Source organism: Haliotis rubra, unplaced genomic scaffold, assembly GCF_003918875.1.
Source record: "Haliotis rubra isolate DU_JTF1 unplaced genomic scaffold, ASM391887v1 Scf60, whole genome shotgun sequence".
Classification (NCBI taxonomy): Eukaryota; Metazoa; Mollusca; class Gastropoda; order Lepetellida; family Haliotidae; genus Haliotis; species Haliotis rubra.
Window position 1 is genome coordinate 168184 of NW_025767302.1, and position 23695 is coordinate 191878.

At 41.4% G+C, this 23695-nt stretch overlaps 1 protein-coding gene across 5 annotated transcripts; it reads left to right on the top strand.

The window, feature by feature from the left end:
• The first annotated feature begins 1605 nt into the window (after nt 1-1605).
• LOC124255458 (post-GPI attachment to proteins factor 4-like) lies at nt 1606-22878 on the top strand. Of its 5 annotated transcripts, XM_046689375.1 has the most exons (4): nt 1606-1789; nt 18560-18701; nt 19475-19549; nt 21018-22878. In XM_046689375.1, the coding sequence occupies exon 4, from the start codon at nt 21481-21483 to the stop codon at nt 22765-22767; it is 1287 nt and encodes a 428-aa protein (XP_046545331.1). In that variant the 5' UTR covers nt 1606-1789; nt 18560-18701; nt 19475-19549; nt 21018-21480; the 3' UTR covers nt 22768-22878. The 5 variants fall into 5 exon arrangements, with proteins under 5 accessions (XP_046545331.1, XP_046545329.1, XP_046545333.1 ...); XM_046689373.1 differs by lacking the exon at nt 18560-18701 and having other exon boundaries at nt 19475-19623; XM_046689377.1 differs by lacking the exon at nt 18560-18701 and having other exon boundaries at nt 19475-19577.
• The last annotated feature ends 817 nt before the right edge of the window (nt 22879-23695 follow it).

The window sequence follows — 23695 nt, forward strand, 5'->3', positions numbered from 1 at the left end:
CGCTAGCTAAAATACATCTGGAGTTTATATTCACTATGTATCAAGATAACGCTAACTAAATACATCTGGAGTTAATATTCACCATGTATCAATATAACGCTAGCTAAAATACATCTGGAGATTATATTCACTATGTATTAATATACCGCTAATTAAAAAACATCTTGAGTTTATGTTCACTATGTATCAATATAACGCTAGCTAAAATACATCTGTAGTTTATATTCACTATGTATTAATATACCGCTAATTAAAAAAACATCTTGAGTTTATATTCACTATGTATCAATATGACGCTGACTGAATACATCTGGAGTTTATATTCACTGTGTATCAATATACCTCTAACTGAATACTTCTGGAGTTCATATTCACTATGTATCAATATAACGCTACCTAAATACATCTGGAGTTTATATTCACTTTGTATCAATATAACGTTAGCTGAATACATCTGGTGTTTATATCCACTATGTATCAATATAACGCTAGCTAAATACATCTGGAGTTTATATCCACTATGTATCAACATACTGATAAAATCAAAACATCTGTCGTTTATATGCCCTATGTGTCCATATACCGCCAACTCAAAAACACATTGTTTCGATCACTTTTTAAGTTATTGTTCAGTTTAACCCTGTTCCGGAACTATAATAGTCACGTTTAACCTGTATATATTCTTAGTTCTTTATTCATATTAGTAAGGCTTCATGTCATCTACTAACTGATAGAAAACTGACGTACGAAAGAAACCATATATTTGAAAACTGGCTTTAGACAAAACATAACTAGACTGTAAACACCTGTTGCGAGGTCTGATGCATGTAACTTTGCCATGATACCCCTATCAAATGCCCGCCGATCGAAAAACCATATCTTCGATTTCCTCGACTTGTATATAGAACACTTCATAGAGGTAACAGTATCAACCGCTATCTAGCATAGGCGTATACTTCCTCATGCCTAGCAGTTAACTTGTTCATCAGTTTTCTGAAGATATAAAAACAATTTTGACAGCATCGCCTCGGTTCATAAACTCAAGGAAATCCTCGGTTATGTTGTATATATTCATTCTACCAATATCATATTTCTCCAGGAACGGTATGAATGTTAACATCAAAATAAAACCATTATTAAAATGTCGCAATGTGACTATTTTTAATGATAACATATACAAACTTCAAAGATCCTGGTTAGAACTGGTCTTGAGGAACCCATGTTTGTCGTAAGAGGTGACTAACGGGATCGGGTGGTCAGGCTCGCTGACTTGGTTGACACATGTCATAGTATCCCAATTGCGTAGATCGATGCTCATGTTGTTGATCACTGGATTGTCTGGTCCAGAATCGATTATTTACAGACCGCCTCCACATAGCTGGAATATTGCTGAGTGCGGCGTAAAACTAAACTCTCTCACTCACTCTCTTTCTCCAGTAGTGCTTTGAGCAGCATGTCCTAGTTATGTGTTCCTGTTACTGCTCAAGATAAGACCTCACCTGTGAGGCCTTGCGCAACCCAGCCTGGCCGCGAGTTACGATAACCTAGCGCTGAGATCACTCTGTACAGCCCCACCCAGTCTCATATATTATCGCTGGATGAGAGTGTGACCTCCTTCACAACACACCCGGATCTCAGCGCCGCGACATATCTTATCTCAGAAATTATTACAGGGAGGTTTAAGATCCTCTCGGACGTAGTTCACAGTCCTCCCCTGACTATATGGGATATGTCGGTTTAATGGAAATAATGCGTTGGAATTAGGAAGATGAAGAATGTTCATTGAAAGGTAATGATGCTTTTATTTGGCGGATGCTTGAGTTATCCGTATGTCAGCTGTCTATATTATCCAATACTGTTAAATGTGTCATCCAGGGCGTGTATCAGTTCTCATGCTTCAGTTATTAACATTAGTATCGTGTTATGAGTTTCCGCAGGCTTAAGAACATCTGTTGTCTCGATTATCACACGAACAGTTGTAAAACATGTCACTGACTTATTAGAGGCAACTATATCTTAAATATCATTCGAGTATTTACAATGTTTGACCCAACCCGTCTCGATACAGCGCAGTTTCACGGTAAACATATCCCGTGGTAGGAACCACGGACCTTCTGATCTGAAGTCGGATGTATGCCAAATTTACAATGTTTGACCCAACCCGTCTCGATACAGCGCAGTTTCACCGGTAAAAATATCCCGTGGTAGGAACCACGGACCTTCTGATCTAAAGTCGGATGTCTGCTACATTTACAATGTTTGACCCAATCCGACTCGTTATAGCGCGAGTAAACACTGTCGCTCGAAAACATGTCACGTCCGAAAATCTATGATCCGATTATAGTTTCATGCATTCTGTGTACAACTATTTATATGGTTCGAAATCTGTGAAGCATACTATCACAACCATGTTATCTGTAGCCTCGATTTAATGTAAACTGACAATGGCATAATCAGTGTCAATCCGTGTAAAGTCTTCAAGAACACGTCTATCAGCAGCAGTTCGATGTAATCTTGACCTCAATGTCAGAACTCTCATTTGGTATGTGGGTCACTACCTGTTATCTCCGTGTCACTATTTCTATCACTGCAAATAAATTACGGTGTATTCATTTGATAGTTTGACGTAAAATTAGGGAAGAGAGTTTTATGGATGTCAACTTCTTTTACTGTGAGGACACAGCGTTTCGGAGAATATACCTTACTCCTTTATCACTGTTTATCCACAGTGAGAATTTCCACTCGTAATGTTTGCGTAGCTGCGATGCTCAGGACAAGTTCAAGGGGTTCGGGAGCCCAGATGGCACAGTCGCCCCAGGTCCTATAACTCGCCGTGCAGAGTTGCTTCCCTTGGGTACGCCTGGAACCTATGATCGTAGACTAAGATCCAGGGCCTAGATTTTCGAAGCTCTCTTAGCGCTAAGATAGTCGTAAGTTAATGTTAATGTATGGCACTTATGACTATCTTAGCGCTAAGAGAGCTTCGAAAATCGAGGCCCTGGTTCCAGGTGTGTCAGCGCCATGCCCGTTTCTTTGGTTTTACGTGCATGATTATGGACATGTCCCCACACGAAGCAGACACACCGTTATACAACTCTAATACAGTTCAAACCGGTGTTAACCCAACCTACTCGCTCACTAACTCATTCGAGGGTTCATTTAACATGCGTCTGAATTTCTATGAAAGCGCTGACTCTTCTCCATCAAACACTAAACACTTGTAGCGAACACGCCCATAACGAACTGTTCCTTTGTCCCAGGCACTTGCGGTAGGTTTTAGTGGAACTACGGTTGTAACGAACTAGAATTAGTGGTCCTTTGAGTTCGTTATAACCGTAGTGTAAGGTACTTTTGTTCCCATTAACCATCAGTTCTGAACTTCTTCAAACAGCTTGAAGACCGCCTCCGTGGTGTAGTGGTTAGAGCGTCCGCCCGGAGAGCGGAAGGTCGTGGGTTCGATCCCCGACCGCGTCATACCAAAAGACGTTAAAATATGGTACTTGTTGGTCCCTGCCTAGCGTTCGGCATTAATGGGTACAACAAGGACTGGTCGGCTCGGAGTCAGTATAATGTGTCTGAGTGGGGTATTCATGCTTCACTGCGGCGTGGTATCTCAGTGGGCTAGCACTATAAAACCAGCTTCAGTCTGGGCTAGTACAAGCAGCCGCACATACACATACACACGCATGCACGTCGTCATATGAGCGAAATATTCTCAAGCACGACGTTAAACCCAATTTCACCTCACCTCAAACAGCTTGACCTATCGATAGTAACAATGGTTTCAGACTGTCTGCATATAACGGTCCTGATTAAATGTTTTTGTGCAAACAAGCTAGCAGTCTACATGTTACTGAAGCGACTTCATCGTTTCAACTCTTCCCTCAGAATTGTAGGGCACATTTCTTTCCTTGACACCCAGACAACATACCCTCTCCAGTTTACGAGTGTCTGCCCAGAGAGATATGAGCCCCCGTGGCATCGTATCTGAATGGTCTTGGCCTTTCAGACCGACACAAATTCCGACTAGTACAGGCAGCCATACACGCACGCACACACAGACATGAAAACGTACACGTACCCGCACGCACACACACGTGCATGGACTGGGCTAGGTCTATCAGACTGAACAAGTTCACACACGTACAATCAGACGCACGCACGCACGCACGCACGCACGCACGCACGCAGACACACACACACACGCTAGTAAGCTTAGTTATATAATCTGACGACCTCCGATCGCACCATTATTGTACAGTGGTTAATTCTTTTTTTAACAATAATATCCTCTTCTCACCAGTTCTCACCAAAGATACAAATCAAAAAGCCACGCTTAGTGGATGAATAACGTTATTCCATCACTGGGACCTGATTTAGATTAGGTAAGTGAAACTTGGTCTTGTTTTAACTCTAGATCCACAAACAGTAACAGATGGTTCAACTGTTTAGTCATTTAAAGCAGCAACCAGGGATCCGATAGATTCACTTTACTAAAACCCCGCAATTTGCTGTGATCCTTTAACCCTGATTGGCCCTGACTATGATATATATTCACGACTAACCTGAGGTTGATGGTTAGATGAAAATGGTAAGCGTCCAGCACTTAATCACAGCACAGTTTAGGGACCGTTCATAATTTATGGCTATGATTTTTTTGTGTGTGTGTGTGTGTGTGTGTGTGTGTGTGTTTCCCACCCATTTTGTTCTGGGGAGCTGGGGGGTCATAAATTTTGTACATAAAACTATGTTTAAAATTATGCTTAAAAATTATGGGAAGGGGGGTCACTTATTTTGCACATAAATTGGGGGTGGGGGCATTCACATTGTACATGCTTCTCCATAAAAATCATTATCACCCCCCCTAGCCATAAATTATGAACGGTCCCTTAGGTTTATTTTTGGGGGTATGGGGAAGGGAATGACAAATATATTTGACATCGCGGGCATGTTAAAAAGTGGAAATATTAGGGCCTGTGATAATCTAGCTATAGTCTTTATGTTTGAATCTGATCCAGAAAGGTTCTTGCAAAGACAATGGATACACCAAGGCCCCTACAGCAATCAGCACAGTCGATGCATTTGACATCACGGGCATGTCAAAAAGTAGAAATGTTATGGCATCTGTGTTGAGGGAAGCTCACTGTATTATCATACTTCGTTCTCTTTCGAAATACACGGAACATATTATGCTGCACTTTTGAGCATCAGTATGCACAAATCAATCGTAGCCATAGCTACCAGACAATGAGTCATTTGTGGAATTGGGTTGATATTGAAAAATAAATGATTTTTCCCCGTGAGACTTTGAACATACGGATCACTCTCGAAGTGTAATTTCAGATGCATGTTGGCAGTTTCACTGAGAGCAAAAAGCAGACAACGCAAGCGAACCGAGTTACCTCCCTTTAACCAATGCATTTCAGATGCATCTCTTTATTTAAGATCCGATTGCCCCCAATAGCATATTTATCTCATTGTGCGACCTGACTAGTTTAAAGTTGATATTTTCATGTCCTTCGCGTTCATATATGTACTGCGTACCCTACAGCCTTAGAGAGGGAAACTTAGCAGAATACGTCTTCATGGTACCCAAGGACCCAATGTACACTTTCGTTACATCCATATAATTCGGCGTTTTCTAAATTCAAGTAAACTTGACAATCCAGTGATCAACAGCATGAGCATCGATTTACGCATTTGAGATACGAGGACATGTGTCAACCAAGTCAGCGAGCCTGACTACCCGATCCTGTTAGTCGTTTCTTCTGACTTGCCGAAGACCAATTCTAACCGTGATCGTTACGTCTACAATCATTGATAAAATCATAATCACTGTGTATAAGTTTAAAGTGTCAATAAAAGTCGCTTAAAGATACATCACAGTCAGTGTATTCGCTCCCGTATTTATTAAGCCGCCTTCAAAATTCTTCAATATGTTTTTCCAATAAAGATAGTGACACTTGTGCTGGATATACTTATACTTCTCCTAAGACAATCTACTATCCGCATGCCCACATGGGTACAGTGTGTGAAACCCATTTCTGGTGTCTCCCGTCGTGATATTGCGGGAATATTGCTAAAAACCGGCGTAAAACTCACTCGCTCACTCACTCACTCTAAACTGCATGATGCTGGCTCAACGCACTGTGAAACCCCGAAGGCCACGTAACTTAACAGTTTCTTCTCGTGATGCAAGAGGAAGTCGTAATATGTGTTTTCCACGCAATCTTGCCTAGTTACTTTTACCCACCGTTGCTGTAAGGGTGCTTTAATTACCGTAAGTTGTCACCGTAGGTGTATGGGTGCTTTAATTACCGTAAGTTGTCACCGTAGGTGTATGGGTGCTTTAATTGCCGTAGGTTATCACCGTAGGTGTATGGATGCTTTAATTACCATAAGTTGTCACCGTAGGTGTAAGGGTGCTTTAATTGCCGTAAGTTGTCACCGTAGGTGTAAGGGTGCTTTAATTGCCGAAAGTTGTCACCGTAGGTGTATGGATGCTTTAATTGCCGTAAGTTGTCACCGTAGGTGTATGGATGCTTTAATTACCGTAAGTTGTCACCGTAGGTGTAAGGGTGCTTTAATTGCCGTAAGTTGTCACCGTAGGTGTAAGGGTGCTTTAATTGCCGAAAGTTGTCACCGTAGGTGTATGGATGCTTTAATTGCCGTAAGTTGTCACCGTAGGTGTATGGATGCTTTAATTACCGTACGTTGTCACCGTAGGTGTATGGATGCTTTACTTACCGTAAGTTGTCACCGTAGGTGTATGGATGCTTTAATTGCCGAAATTTGTCACCGTAGGTGTATGGATGCTTTAATTGCCGAAAGTTGTCACCGTAGGTGTAAGGATGCTTTAATTGCCGTAAGTTGTCACCGTAGGTGTAAGGATGCTTTAATTGCCGTAAGTTGTCACCGTAGGTGTAAGGATGTTTTAATTGCCGTAAGTTGTCACCGTAGGTGTAAGGATGTTTTAATTGCCGTAAGTTGTCACCGTAGGTGTCACCGTAGGTGTAAGGATGCTTTAATTGCCGAAAGTTGTCACCGTAGGTGTATGGATGCTTTAATTGCCGAAAGTTGTCACCGTAGGTGTATGGATGCTTTAATTGCCGAAAGTTGTCACCGTAGGTGTATGGATGCTTTAATTGCCGTAAGTTGTCACCGTAGGTGTGTGGATGCTTTAATTGCCGAAAGTTGTCACCGTAGGTGTAAGGGTGCTTTAATTGCCGTTAGTTGTCACCGTAGATGTATGGATGCTTTAATTGCCGTAAGTTGTCACCGTAGGTGTATGGATGCTTTAATTGCCGTAAGTTGTCATCGTAGGTGTAAGGATGCTTTAATTGCCGTAAGTTGTCACCGTAGGTGTATGGATGCTTTAATTGCCGTAAGTTGTCACCGTAGGTGTATGGATGCTTTAATTGCCGTAAGTTGTCACCGTAGGTGTATGGATGCTTTAATTGCCGTAAGTCGTCACCGTAGGTGTATGGATGCTTTACTTACCGTAAGTTGTCACCGTAGGCGTATGTATGCTTTACTTACCGTAAGTTGTCACCGTAGGCGTATGAAGGCTTTACTTATCGTAAGTTGTCACCGTAGGTGCGTGAATGCTTTAATTACCGTACGTTGTCACCGTAGTTGTATAGATGTTTCACTGGCGTGCGCTGTCACCGGTGGTGTATGGATCCTTTAATAACCGTAAATCGCCACCGTCGGTGTATGCACGCTGTACTGGCCACAAGCTGTCGCCACAGCCGTCTAACTTTCCATACGTGAGCGGCATGAAGCAGATGTTGTCTGACCCACATGTGCCAGAACTTACAGCTCGGCAAAATATCAAATACGACTCGACTTTACAGTACCCGGCTTGCGTGAGGAACATTGCTTTTCAACATGGAAAAAAGAAAGCCCACTCTCCCCAGCTCCGACAGGTAGGAGATTTACCACTTTGGTTCACCCACGAGCAAGCAGGTTTTAGACATGGATTCCAAACAGCTGATAATATTTCTATTCTTCATACAGTCGTTAATAAATACTTATCGTTATATAAGGGACGGCTATAGTGTGCTTTTGTCGATCTAAAGGCCGCGTTCGATTCTGTTGACAGAAATAGTTTACTTTACAAGCTGTGGCTTAGAAAGGACAAGGTATGATAAAGGCCCTTATTGGCCCACAAAATTTCATGATATTCAAAGTTCTACAACAGGATAATTTTAGCATCAAGAAGGCTAAATACATTGTTGAAATTACCTCCACTTGCTTTTTTATGTTTTAGTGCTGTTTTTTTTTCTTCTTTGAAGACCTCAAAGTTAACATATTTTACAATGTCTTCTAAAAACCTACATTTTCTTATTTTCAGAGTGAAAAAGAAGTGTGAGCAAACGCATGACCCATCCAATTTTTTTCACCACACATGAAAAGAGTAAATTAGAATGCACACCTAAAAAATTGTGGTGGGTCACGCTTTTGCTCATATCAAAATGTTTATAGAAGTACATTTTTTCTGTTATATGAAATTGAACAACGAGGAGAGTTCTATGGATATACAACTTCTTTAATATAACATGAGCAACGTTAGGTTAGCCTAGTCACTACATGGAGGTTGCCACTTGTCGTAAAGTGTAGGTTAGCCTAGTCACTACATGGAGGTTGCCACTTGTCGTAAAGTATAGGTTAGCCTAGTCACTACATGGAGGTTGCCACTTGTCGTAAAGTATAGGTTAGCCTAGTCACTACATGGAGGTTGCCACTTGTCGTAAAGTGTAGGTTAGCCTAGTCACTACATGGAGGTTGCCACTTGTCGTAAAGTGTAGGTTAGCCTAGTCACTACATGGAGGTTGCCACTTGTCGTAAAGTGTAGGTTAGCCTAGTCACTACATGGAGGTTGCCACTTGTCGTAAAGTGTAGGTTAGCCTAGTCACTACATGGAGGTTGCCACTTGTCGTAAAGTGTAGGTTAGCCTAGTCACTACATGGAGGTTGCCACTTGTCGTAAAGTATATGTTAGCCTAGTCACTACATGGAGGTTGCCATTTGTTGTAAAGTGTAGGTTAGCCTACTCACTACATGGAGGTTGCCTCTTGTCGTAAAGTGTAGGTCAGCCTAGTCACTACATGGAGGTTGCCACTTGTCGTAAAGTGTAGGTTAGCCGAGTCACTACATGGAGGTTGCCACTTGTCGTAAAGTGTAGGTTAGCCTAGTCACTACATGGAGGTTGCCACTTGTCGTAAAGTGTAAGTTAGCCTAGTCACTGATTGGATGTGTGTCTGTGGACACTAAATGGTGGTCTGACTTGTAGGTATTAAATGAAGGTGTGTCTTTTGTCACTAAACGGGGTTTACGGCCTAATCCGTCGAATTTTGAACAGTCAGCAGTGCCGATCCGTCGAATCATGCTCGAGTGGTTCTGTGCTAATCGGTCGAATTTCAGACCCTGTTAACACACTGGGAGAGTCTAAGTACATTAATTAAGGGGTCGGAAGTAGCGTCATCCTCTAGGTCACAGTAGGAATCTGTGCTTTCAGATCCTTCAGATGGTTGATAATCTTCATCAGATCCACCATCACTTTCATCAGAGTAATCACCCCCAAGCTCCCGTTGCATAAGTTCAAATAAGTTTGGTTAATCCATTTAGAATGTGCTATAGGCACACAAGTCACAGAAGACCCGCAGAAAAGGTTAAATGAATCTGATTGCCAGGAGCAATTCTAAATGCTGGTCAAAGATTTGTCAGTGGGTCTTCATGGACCCCATCAGTCCTCAGTAGGGTATATGCAATAACAAATAAACTACTTTATAATGGAAATTCTTTCTAAATCTCAAACCTTATTTTTAAATAGAAAAATGGTCAATTGAAGATTACCCGACCCTTAGTCCTTAAGGGGAGGTTTGGCTTTAGTAACTAAGTGGAGGTTTGGCTGTAGTCAGTAAGTGGAGATATGTCTGCAGTCACTAAGTGGAGGTTTGGTTGCATTCACGTAATGGAGGTGTGTCCGATGCCACTCGGTGTAAGAAATCAAATGTTGGTGTGTGATTGTAGAACGGGTTTTGCTGAATTCGAAATCCGGAAAGTGTGAGGATATTTTCCGGTCCGGATAAAAAGCGAGTTGGTTTTCTGACTAGTAGAAGCGGTGGGATGCCTAGTGGTTAAATCGTTCGCTCGTCACGCCGAAGACCCGGGTTGGATTTCCCACATGTGTACAATGTGTGAAGCCCACTCACTCACTCACTCACTCAACCACTCACTCAACCATTCACTCAACCACTCACTCAACCACTCACTCCAACTCACTCCAACTCACTCAACCACTCACTCAACCACTCACTCAACCACCCACTCAACCACTCACTCAACCACTCAACCACTCACTCAACCACCCACCCATTAACTCACTCACTCACTCAGTCTGGTTAACAGAGGTTGCCGGATACACCAGCGACTGTGCTGTTGTTTCACGATTCATGTTTTAGAAAGAACAATATTTCCAGAGCCAGATCAATATAACACGCGAGTGTGTTAATTTATTTATTACCCATAGGATGTCGTATGCAACGGGATACATTAAATTCCAGTATCCAGCTGCAACCTGTTCCATATAGATACGGAGTGAAGTTCGAGCATCAACATCCTGGTCTAGTTTGACAGTGAACACAATTATGGAATCCTAGAAGGGACATTGTCGCAATGTCGCATTGTCGCGTTGGCAAAAACGAGTAAAGTGAGGCAAAATAAACCAAAACGCGACAACGCGACATTTCGCCCATTTGTCGCATTGTCGCGATGTCGCGTGTCGCGTTTTGAATAATATTTTTCTATTCCTCCAAAGGGCGACACGCGACATAGCGACAACTTTCAAGGTCAAAAGATGTCGCGTTGTCGCGCGTCACCCTATCTAAGATGTGTAAAAAGAAGCCTAAAAATTCACTAAAATGCGACACGCGACAATGCGACATATTATATGTCGCATTGTCGCGTGTCGCGTTTTCGCCCTTTTTGATTACCGGTGCGCATGCGTAGAAAGTCAATGAGTCTACGCATGCGCAGGAAATGTTATACTCTATTTCACACTTCAGTGCTCTTTTGTTACCTCCAATGGTTTTTACAATGAAGTAGTACGCGTAATGATAATGGGGGCTGCTTTTCTTGAACTTAATGGAAATCTTTCATTGTTGCTTTGAAAATTATTGTATATATTGTAAATGTATTTGGCCAATCAAGTGTGTTTTAGCAGCAAGACAAATTATTAGCGCTACTATTCATTGTAATCACGGCACACAGTGGCTCTGTCATTCAAGGCGGGTAATTTGCTGTGCAGAGTTGTGTCTCTTAGTCACACCAGAAAACTATGATCATAGGTTCTAATCCCAGCACCATACACACTCATCACTTTGGTCACCCATATCAAGCTCACAGGTTGTGAAAAAACTCAAATATTGTTAAAATTCAGGCCACATCGGCAGAAACATCAAGTGATGTCCACGAATGGGTCACTATGTTCCACAGTGTGGCTCCTCAGAGAGATTCTTGGTACAGTCCTGTCCGACGCTGATGAACTTGTTCAGCCAGCAGTGGATCGATACCAGGTAGAATGAGATGGTAATATCACTTAACCATCCAGCACCTCAAATACAGTTTTGGTCGACTTTGAACGTGATATTCTTCTTGGGAAAACGCCATACAAATGGAATGTTATGATTATGATTTTAAAAGCGGTCAAATCGCTTGGCAGAGTTGCGTACCCTTGGAGTGCCAGAAATCAACCCTCGCTCGCTCGCTCCCTCCCTCCCTCCCTCCGCTCCCCGCTCCACCCACTCACTCACTCACTCCACCCCACTCCACTCCGTTCATCTCCACTCCTCTCTACTCTACTCCACACCACTTCGCTCCACTCCACTCCACTCACTCACTCACTCACTCATTCCACTCCGCTCCACTCCGCTCCGCTCACTCACTCACTCACTCACTCTCACTCCACTCCACTCCCTCCACTCCACTCCACTCCGCTCACTGACTCACTTCTCTCACTCACTCCACTCCACTCCGCTCCACTCCGCTCATCTCCGCTCCACTCCAAACATCGAAAAGTAATCATGCTTGTGATAGTTTATAAAATCCGCCATAACTAATAAAACGCGACACGCGACAATGCGACAACGCGACAATGTCCCTTCGAGGATTCCATACGCAATAGCACCTTTAAACATTACGTTTGTGGAAATACCACCCAAAGCACGAACGCTTTCGACGTGGCAAATCTGGATCATATTTAACATCAATCAAACATATGATAAAACATCAATCACGTACACACGCACGCACACGCACACACGCACGCACACATGGAATTTGCAACTTTCAATTTTGTATTAACCAGGACCAGTAGGCTGACCTAACATAAATTGATGTTCCATTAAACAAGGACACTAAACAACAAATATATATGAAAACTTCAGCAGACAAATGAGACATCAGCAGACAAATGAGACCTCGTCTCACAACATCAGACAACTTCAGACAATTCAGACTTCTAGATGAAGAAGTAATGCCAATCAAGGAAGAAATGAGATTCCGTTAGACAAATTAAACATCATCAGACATATCAGTCATAACAGACATCATCAGATATATCAGTCATAACAGACATCATCAGTCATATCAGTCATAACAGACATCATCAGACATATCAGTCATAACAGACATCATCAGTCATAACAGACATCATCAGTCATATCAGTCATAACAGACATCATCAGTCATATCAGTCATAACAGACATCATCAGACATATCAGTCATAACAGACATCATCAGTCATATCAGTCATAACAGACATCATCAGTCATATCAGATATAACAGACATCATCAGTCATATCAGTCATAACAGACATCATCAGTCATATCAGTCATAACAGACATCATCAGTCATATCAGTCATAACAGACATCATCATCATATCAGTCATAACAGACATCATCAGTCATAACAGACATCATCAGATATATCAGTCATAACAGACATCATCAGTCATATCAGTCATAACAGACATCATCAGACATATCAGTCATAACAGACATCATCAGTCATAACAGACATCATCAGACATATCAGTCATAACAGACATCATCAGTCATATCAGTCATAACAGACATCATCAGACATATCAGTCATAACAGACATCATCAGACATATCAGTCATAACAGACATCATCAGTCATATCAGTCATAACAGACATCATCAGACATATCAGTCATAACAGACATCATCAGACATATCAGTCATAACAGACATCATCAGACATATCAGTCATAACAGACATCATCAGTCATATCAGTCATAACAGACATCATCAGACATATCAGTCATAACAGACATCATCAGTCATATCAGTCATAACAGACATCATCAGACATATCAGTCATAACAGACATCATCAGTCATATCAGTCATAACAGACATCATCAGACATATCAGTCATAACAGACATCATCAGACATATCAGTCATAACAGACATCATCAGTCATATCAGTCATAACAGACATCATCAGACATATCAGTCATAACAGACATCATCAGACATATCAGTCATAACAGACATCATCAGACATATCAGTCATATCATCAGACATATCATCATAACAGACATCATCATCATACAGTCATAACAGACATATAGTCATAACAGACATCATCAGACATATCACATATCATCATAACAGACATCATCAGACATATCAGTCATAACAGACATCATCAGACATATCAGTCATAACAGACATCATCAGTCATATCAGTCATAACAGACATCATCAGACATATCAGTCATAACAGACATCATCAGACATATCAGTCATAACAGACATCATCAGACATATCAGTCATAACAGACATCATCAGACATATCAGTCATAACAGACATCATCAGACATATCAGTCATAACAGACATCATCAGTCATATCAGTCATAACAGACATCATCAGACATATCAGTCATAACAGACATCATCAGACATATCAGTCATAACAGACATCATCAGTCATATCAGTCATAACAGACATCATCAGACATATCAGTCATAACAGACATCATCAGACATATCAGTCATAACAGACATCATCAGACATATCAGTCATAACAGACATCATCAGTCATATCAGTCATAACAGACATCATCAGACATATCAGTCATAACAGACATCATCAGTCATATCAGTCATAACAGACATCATCAGACATATCAGTCATAACAGACATCATCAGTCATATCAGTCATAACAGACATCATCAGACATATCAGTCATAACAGACATCATCAGACATATCAGTCATAACAGACATCATCAGTCATAACAGACATCATCAGACATATCAGTCATAACAGACATCATCAGTCATATCAGTCATAACAGACATCATCAGACATATCAGTCATAACAGACATCATCAGACATATCAGTCATAACAGACATCATCAGACATATCAGTCATAACAGACATCATCAGACATATCAGTCATAACAGACATCATCAGACATATCAGTCATAACAGACATCATCAGTCATATCAGTCATAACAGACATCATCAGACATATCAGTCATAACAGACATCATCAGACATATCAGTCATAACAGACATCATCAGACATATCAGTCATAACAGACATCATCAGACATATCAGTCATAACAGACATCATCAGACATATCAGTCATAACAGACATCATCAGACATATCAGTCATAACAGACATCATCAGTCATATCAGTCATAACAGACATAATCAGACATCATCAGTCATAACAGACAGACATCAGACATATCAGTCACATAACAGACATCATCAGACATATCAGTCATAACAGACATCATCAGACATATCAGTCATAACAGACATCATCATCATCATATCAGTCATAACAGACATCATCAGACATACATATAACAGACATCATCAGACATACAGTCATAACAGACATCATCAGACATATCAGTCATAACAGACATCATCAGACATATCAGTCATAACAGACATCATCAGACATATCAGTCATAACAGACATCATCAGACATATCAGTCATAACAGACATCATCAGACATATCAGTCATAACAGACATCATCAGTCATATAAGATATAACAGACATCATCAGACATATCAGTCATAACAGACATCATCAGACATCATCAGTCATAACAGACATCATCAGACATATCAGTCATAACAGACATCATCAGACATATCAGTCATAACAGACATCATCAGACATATCAGTCATAACAGACATCATCAGACATATCAGTCATAACAGACATCATCAGACATATCAGTCATAACAGACATCATCAGTCATATCAGTCATAACAGACATCATCAGACATATCAGTCATAACAGACATCATCAGACATATCAGTCATAACAGACATAATCAGTCATAACAGACATCATCAGTCATATCAGTCATAACAGACATAATCAGTCATAAAAGACATCATCAGTCATATAAGATATAACAGACATCATCAGACATATCAGTCATAACAGACATCATCAGACATATCAGACATATCAGTCATAACAGACATCATCAGTCATATCAGTCATAACAGACATCATCAGTCATATCAGTCATAACAGACATCATCAGTCATAACAGACATCATCAGACATATCAGTCATAACAGACATCATCAGTCATATCAGTCATAACAGACATCATCAACAGACATCATATCAGTCATAACAGACATCATCAGACATATCAGTCATAACAGACATCATCAGTCATATCAGTCATAACAGACATCATCAGACATATCAGTCATAACAGACATCATCAGACATATCAGTCATAACAGACATCATCAGTCATATCAGTCATAACAGACATCATCAGTCATATCAGTCATAACAGACATCATCAGACATATCAGCCATAACAGACATCATCAGTCATATCAGTCATAACAGACATCATCAGACATATCAGTCATAACATACATCATCAGACATATCAGTCATAACAGACATCATTTGTCATCAAACAAATTAGATTTTATCAGACAAAAAAGACATTTCAGTCACAACAGACTTCAGCAGACAAATCAGACATCATCACCATCAGTCATATCAGTCATAACAGACATCATCAGTCATATCAGACACCTTAGACAAATCAGACGTCATCAGATATATCAGGCAAATCAGTCACCATCAGATATATCAGGCAAATCAGACACCATCAGATATATCAGACAAATCAGACACCATCAGATATATCAGGCAAATCAGACACCATCAGATATATCAGACATAGCAGACATATCTGACATCATCAGTGGACAAATTAGACATCGTCAGATAAATCAGGCATTTATTTTTCAGCGGAAAATGCTTATAACGAACTGCGGCTATGACGAACTAAAATTAGAGGTTTCTTTAAGTTCGAATAACCGAAGTTTACTGTACGTTATTTTACTGCTAAAAATATTATTTTTTGCAATGTCTGCATTGTTTCATTAACGGTTTTATGAATAAATGTTTAGTGTAAGAATATGTCACGTGTCATACTTATTCCTGGGTCATGTTTATTGTAAAATAAACATATCGTCCTGGGCCCCGTTTCACAAAGCTCTTGTAAGCCTAAGATCTCGTAACTTTTCTCGTAGCATTCGTACCTCCTATGTTACAGTATAGGAGGTACGAATGATACGAGAAAAGTAACGAGATCTTAGGATTACGAGAGCTTTGTGAAACGGGCCCCTGGTACAATTGAAATTCATTTCGTTCTGCAGTATGTTGAAGTAAACATTTATTTATGTGAAAGTTCTGCATTTCGATGAGGTCAAGACCTGACCTTTGAAAATGTAGAATTTGTTGCACCAGTGCAAAATATGAATTTCATGTCTTTGGTTATTCGAGACGGCAGGAATAATAAATATTTAATAGGTTTGCTATTTCAATCTGTACGAAATGGCTCCAAGATAGACGGGAGGTGGTGGAGTATATATGTGGAGAAGCACAATAGAAGACTAGGACAGGCATGGTTAGAACATGCATGTGTTCATTTATTCGGGGGCTACAGACCCAGGAGTGGTAGGTTATTCAACCATTCAAATTGTTAGATTGTGTCTAGGAATACTTGGCAGTCAAGGGACATAATTGAGCTCGTGGGTGAGTTAGTGAGTGAATTTAGTTTTTCGCCGCTTTTAGCAATATTCCAGCAATATCACGGCGGGGACACCAGAAATGGGCTTCACATATTGTGCCCATGTGGGGAACCGACCCCGGTCTTCGGGGTGACGAGCGAACGCCTTAACCACTAGGCTACCCCACCGCCCCTGAGCTCGTGGGGGCAGGCGATCGTGAATAGACAGTTCGGACACATGGACAGGGCAGACATGGACAGACACTTTGAAAGACATTAGAATTATACCTCGGGAACTTCAATACAGATAGAAGGGGTCACGGTTTTACCAAGAGAGGCAGACTGAAGCAAGTTCAAGACTAATAGGGGCTTATCAGGGTCACAGGTGTAACAAAGGTAGACAAAGTGCACTTTAAGACTAATGGCAGTATATCGGGGTCACAGGTGTAACAAAGGTAGACAAAGTGCACTTTAAGACTAATGGCAGTATAACGGGGTCGCGGGAACATGTACATACAGCGGTAGACAGGTGCACTCCAAGTGTAATGGTAGTATATCGGGTCACAGGTGGGAAGAGAAAGGTGGCCAGATGCACACCAAGGATGATGGCAGTATATCGGGGTCACAGGTGTACATAAAAGGTAGACAAAGTGCACTATAAGACTAATGGCAGTATAACGGAGTCATGTAACGGTGCATGTATATAGAGCGGTAGACAGGTGCACCCAAAGGCTGATGGCAATATATCGGGGTCACGGGTGTAAATAGAAGGTAGACAAGTGCACTCCAAAGATGATGGCAGTATATCGGGGTCACAGGTGTAAATAGGAGGTAGACAGGTGCACTCCAAAGATGATGGCAGTATATCGGGGTCACATGTGTAAATAGAAGGTAGACAGGTGCACTCCAAAGATGATGGCAGTATATCGGGGTCACAGGTGTAAATAGAAGGTAGACAGGTGCACTCCAAAGATGATGGCAGTATATCGGGGTCACAGGTGTAAATAGAAGGTAGACAGGTGCACTCCAAAGATGATGGCAGTATATCGTAAATAGAAGGGTCAGGTGCACTCCAAAGATGTAAATAGAAGGTAGACAGGTGCACTCCAAAGATGATGGCAGTATATCGGGGTCACAGGTGTATCTTGACGGCAGACAAGGTGCACTCCAAAGATGATGGTAGTATATCGGGGTCCCCGGAGTATGAACACACAGAGACTTCCCTAGCTTAGCACAGCTAAATTGTTGGAAACGCGGGAGGATTTTACCTACAGATTTTGCCTATTTCTCACTAAATGAGATTGATAACACAGAAATCGACTAAATTAGACTTCAAAATACTCAACTTCCTCTATCTGCGATTGATAGAGATGTATATTTTATTCTGTATCTTACAAAGTACATTATTTCCTGTAAACAGGAGAGCTTGTTGATCTCACGCCTGATTCAGAGGCAAACCCCAATCGATCATCTCTGTTTACTGAACGTCACTGCTGGACAAACAAAAGGGTTATCTGCCCCTGACAGGCGACAAATGTCCGCGGGACAGCCACGCCTTCACAGTAAGTACAAGTAATTTACCTTGGTCGTGTAAAACACCTTTGGTGTTTCAAGTAACCCTGAAACTGACAGTCAGTAAAAGCAGGGACGTCGTCAACGTTAAAGACATCTGACGATCTACACCACGACATGATGTATGGGGTTACTCTACATTGCAGTTGAATTAGGACGAGATGACATAACAGACATTGGTGTATTTGGCGTTAGAAATACACCTATTGGAATTATAGTATGTCGTCACACAATGTGAATTCACACGGTTCTTTGTAAACACGGTGTGTTTTGATGTGTTGTCTTTTCCAAAGCGCAGGCAAGTGGGGCGACTTAAACTTACTTGTGAGAAGTTAAGTATTGTCATTTAAATGCTTTAAACTTCGTTCAGTGTGAGGGCATTGTGTGTGGAGCAGTGGTAGATGAAGGAGTGATTTATGAAAACCCATGACGCAACACCTGTCCCGATCGAAAAAGCGATTTTGAGTTATCCATACATTAGGCTGTTGCCTGTGAAAGTTGTTGACACAGTCACCCACACCGCCAGCGTCAGCACATGTGAGCTTATCCCGTATCTAACTACCATGCGCTTAACTGACGTCATACAGGTAGGATAGTCATATATAGGATAGTCATATATAATGTGCGCTACTTATGGATACGACCAGTTCTGGTTTTCTCATCATCAATATGAGATAAACAGTTCAATTATTTCATACACAGACAATATTTTGATAGTGACAGTGTATGTGTGTATTTAACCGATGGTGATGTTATGTTCTAGGTGGATGAAATCGGCTTCAGTAGGATTTCCTTTGGCTGGATGAAGATGGCCGAACTGAAGGCGAAAATAGCAGAGGTGATATATACCGTTCCGACGCATCTGTGTCATTCAGAACTTCTGTGACATGTTATCTGTGATACATACATGCGGTAATGGGAGATCTATATGATGTATGCGAATGTCATGTGACATTGTCTATCAGTTTATGACAGTCAGGTCCCAATCCACGTGTGTGATTGTTTGATCGCTCTCGCAACATGTAACATTGATTATCAGTTTATGACATTAGTTCCCAATCCACGTGTGTGATTGTTTGATCGCTCTCGCAACATGTAACATTGATTATCAGTTTATGACATTAGTTCCCAATCCACGTGTGTGATTGTTTGATCGCTCTCGCAACATGTAACATTGATTATCAGTTTATGACATTAGTTCCCAATCCACGTGTGTGATTGTTTGATCGCTCTCGCAACATGTAACATTGATTATCAGTTTATGACATTAGTTCCCAATCCACGTGTGTGATTGTTTGATCGCTCTCGCAACATGTGACATTGATTATCAGTTTATGACATTAGTTCCCAATCCACGTGTGTGATTGTTTGATCGCTCTCGCAACATGTAACATTGATTATCAGTTTATGACATTAGTTTCCAATCCACGTGTGTGATTGTTTGATCGCTCTCGCAACATGTAACATTGATTATCAGTTTATGACATTAGTTCCCAATCCACGTGTGTGATTGTTTGATCGCTCTCGCAACATGTAACATTGATTATCAGTTTATGACATTAGTTCCCAATCCACGTGTGTGATTGTTTGATCGCTCTCGCAACATGTAACATTGATTATCAGTTTATGACATTAGTTCCCAATCCACGTGTGTGATTGTTTGATCGCTCTCGCAACATGTAACATTGATTATCAGTTTATGACATTAGTTCCCAATCCACGTGTGTGATTGTTTGATCGCTCTCGCAACATGTGACATTGATTATCAGTTTATGACATTAGTTCCCAATCCACGTGTGTGATTGTTTGATCGCTCTCGCAACATGTAACATTGATTATCAGTTTATGACATTAGTTCCCAATCCACGTGTGTGATTGTTTGATCGCTCTCGCAACATGTAACATTGATTATCAGTTTATGACATTAGTTCCCAATCCACGTGTGTGATTGTTTGATCGCTCTCGCAACATGTGACATTGATTATCAGTTTATGACATTAGTTCCTAATCCACGTGTATGATTGTTTGATCGCTCTCGCAACATAACATTGATTATCAGTTTATGACATTAGTTCCTAATCCACGTGTGTGATTGTTTGATCGCTCTCGCAACATGTAACATTGATTATCAGTTTATGACATTAGATCCCAACCCACGTGTGTGAACGTTTGACCACTCTCACAACATTTAAGATTTTCGTAGTTTGTACAACACTTTGGTCTGTTTCTAAACTTTACTCCAGAGAACTTATAGAATCACACAAAATCTCATGAATATCCTTCATTAAACCATTTTTCTCTTCCAGCTGGTTCAGACCTACTTGTATGATGGGTGGCCTATATGACGCATGTGTGACACTGTCTGCAGACCTACCTGCAGTGTGACACTGTCTGCAGACCTACTTGTGTGACACTGTCTGCAGACCTACTTGTAAAATGGGTGGTCTATATGATGCATGCGTGACACTGTCTGCAGACCTACCTGCGTGACACTGTCTGCAGACCTACTTGTGTGACACTGTCTGCAGACCTAATTGTGTGAAAAGTGGCTTATGTGACGCATGTGTGACACTGTCTGCAGACCTACCTGTGTGAAACTCTCTGCAGACCTACTTGTGTGAAACTGTCTACAGACCTATGTGCGTGACATTGTCTGCAAACCTACGTGTGAAACTGTCTGCAGACCTACGTGTGTGAAACTGTCTGCAGACCTACGTGTGTGACACTGTTAGCAGACCATCTGGTGTGAAGGCTCCGCCAATCAGAAGCATGTGGCGACTGCCAATGATGCTTCGTCTTTGCCCCATCAAGAGAGGACACATTGGTACCTTGATAGTCATCTTCTCCCTGCAGTTCCTGGTGCTGCTGCCGCTAATCTGCCACGACATGCCCTTCTCTGTCTACTTCAAACTGACAACAGGGAGAACCGAAGCATCCAAACAAGCTGTTTTACTGAACAGAGACAGGGTGAAAAGGGCCCGACGCTACATAGAGAACACTTACACAGACAACCCTGGGTACTACGCGTCCATGCTAGGAAACGGCAACCAGTTGTTCCTGGCTGTGGCCCTTCTGACAGTGAAGAGGACTGGAAGTGATGATGCCAACCTAACCATGGAATACCTTTTACAATCTGCTGCAGCTCTAGACCAATTCGCGAAAAGTGTGGAATTTATGGGCAGGACGTTTGTATTTGTCTGTAACGTTGATTTGAAACCTCTCTCGCACAAAGACGCTGTAGATCTCAAGGAATATCTCCCATTTACAGAGCGATATGGATCTTCAAACTTCCACGCACGAGACTTTAATGTCCCCAACAACAATACACTCACCTATAAACAAATACTTCACAAAGATGTGTACGATAAAGAGACGTATGACTATACGTACTGCATGCGAGTTGCCCAGTCCCTTGGATCCAGGTATATAATGATGGTTGAAGATGATGCTGTCGCCCACAAAGACCTCGCCCCAGTGCTGCACTACACGCTAGATAACCACTTTGGCTCAAATGCAGATCAGCAGCAAAATAAGAGTTTCGCTTATCTAAAACTGTACTACCCTCAGAGGTGGCAAGGCTTCGCGAATGAGTCGACTCGTCTTCTTGACCTCTTAAGTATTGGTTGTGTTGGTGGGGGCTGTTTTGTCTTCATCCTGTACATATCTACATTTGTGGTTCGGGGAAGAGTGATGGTGAAACAGTATGGGTGGTATTTCCTCATAGGGTTGGTCTTCACGATGTTTACTGCCATTGCAGTTGGCCGACAAAACGTCCTTGACCTGAGGAGAGTGTCAAAACACTTGTATCAGTTCCGTCCCTCTCCGGGGTGCTGTACACAAGCCATGCTTTACCCCGCCCACATTGTGGGGGCCCTTGTGTCTCACATGGCTACCGCAACTCCCGGCACCCACACCGACCTTACCATCTACGACTTCACGCGGACCACGGGCATTCCGGCGTTTCAGTTGGAGCCGAACTTGTTCTACCACGTGGGTATGCACACGTCACTGAAGATGGGTAACAAACGCCCAGAGGAGTTCCTGTTTCATATATGATGAGTGAGTGAATTAGTATAGTTTTACGCCGCAGTCAGCAATATTCCAGCTAAATGGCAACGGTCTGTAAATAAACAAGTCTGGACCAGATAATCAAGTCATCAACAGCATGAGCATCTATCTACGCAATTGGGATATGATGACATGTGTCAACCAAGTCAGCGAGCCTGACCACCGATCCCGTTAGTCGCCTCTTACGACAGGCATGGATTACTGAAGATCAATTCCAACCCGGATCTTCAATGGTATTGACTTATAATGAAGGTTAGAGGATGGATATAGACACAAGACCCACACGTCAGATATACACCTGTGTATTATGTACTGTTCTTCTGAAATGTGCCTGATTTTAATGTTTTATATATTTATATTAAACATTCTCTATTTGTTATACATGTGTGGGATGGGAAACTTTTTCTCATGTGATTTGTTACCAACTTGTAATGACACTTTTTCAAAAGTATTTTATTTATCGGTCATAATCTATATTGTTAATAAACATTCCTATCCTATGCAGTTATTGCATGCTGGTATTCCTCCTAGTTGTCAAATACAAGATATTCAAGGTGTTCAACGATTTATTAAAGTTTCAACTGTTAGTTTAAAAAAGATTGAAACCAGTCTATGCTAACACGTGTTATACCTTGGATTATACTTCCACGGTTAAATACAGATTCTACCACTTGTGATGGGTTGAGTCCTGTCAGGGAGTCGAACCTACACACTCAGAGTCAGGCACACAGCCATCTAACCCATTCAGCCACCGCATGGACAACTGGTAGTCTTGATCACGGACATTGCGTACCCCTCTGATATGTGTAAATTGACACGGTTTCCACGGCCCGGACGGAACTCAACCCAACAAAAGTACTAGAATCTGTACTTTACCGAGAAGGTGTAATCCAAAATAATAACATGTGTTACATTT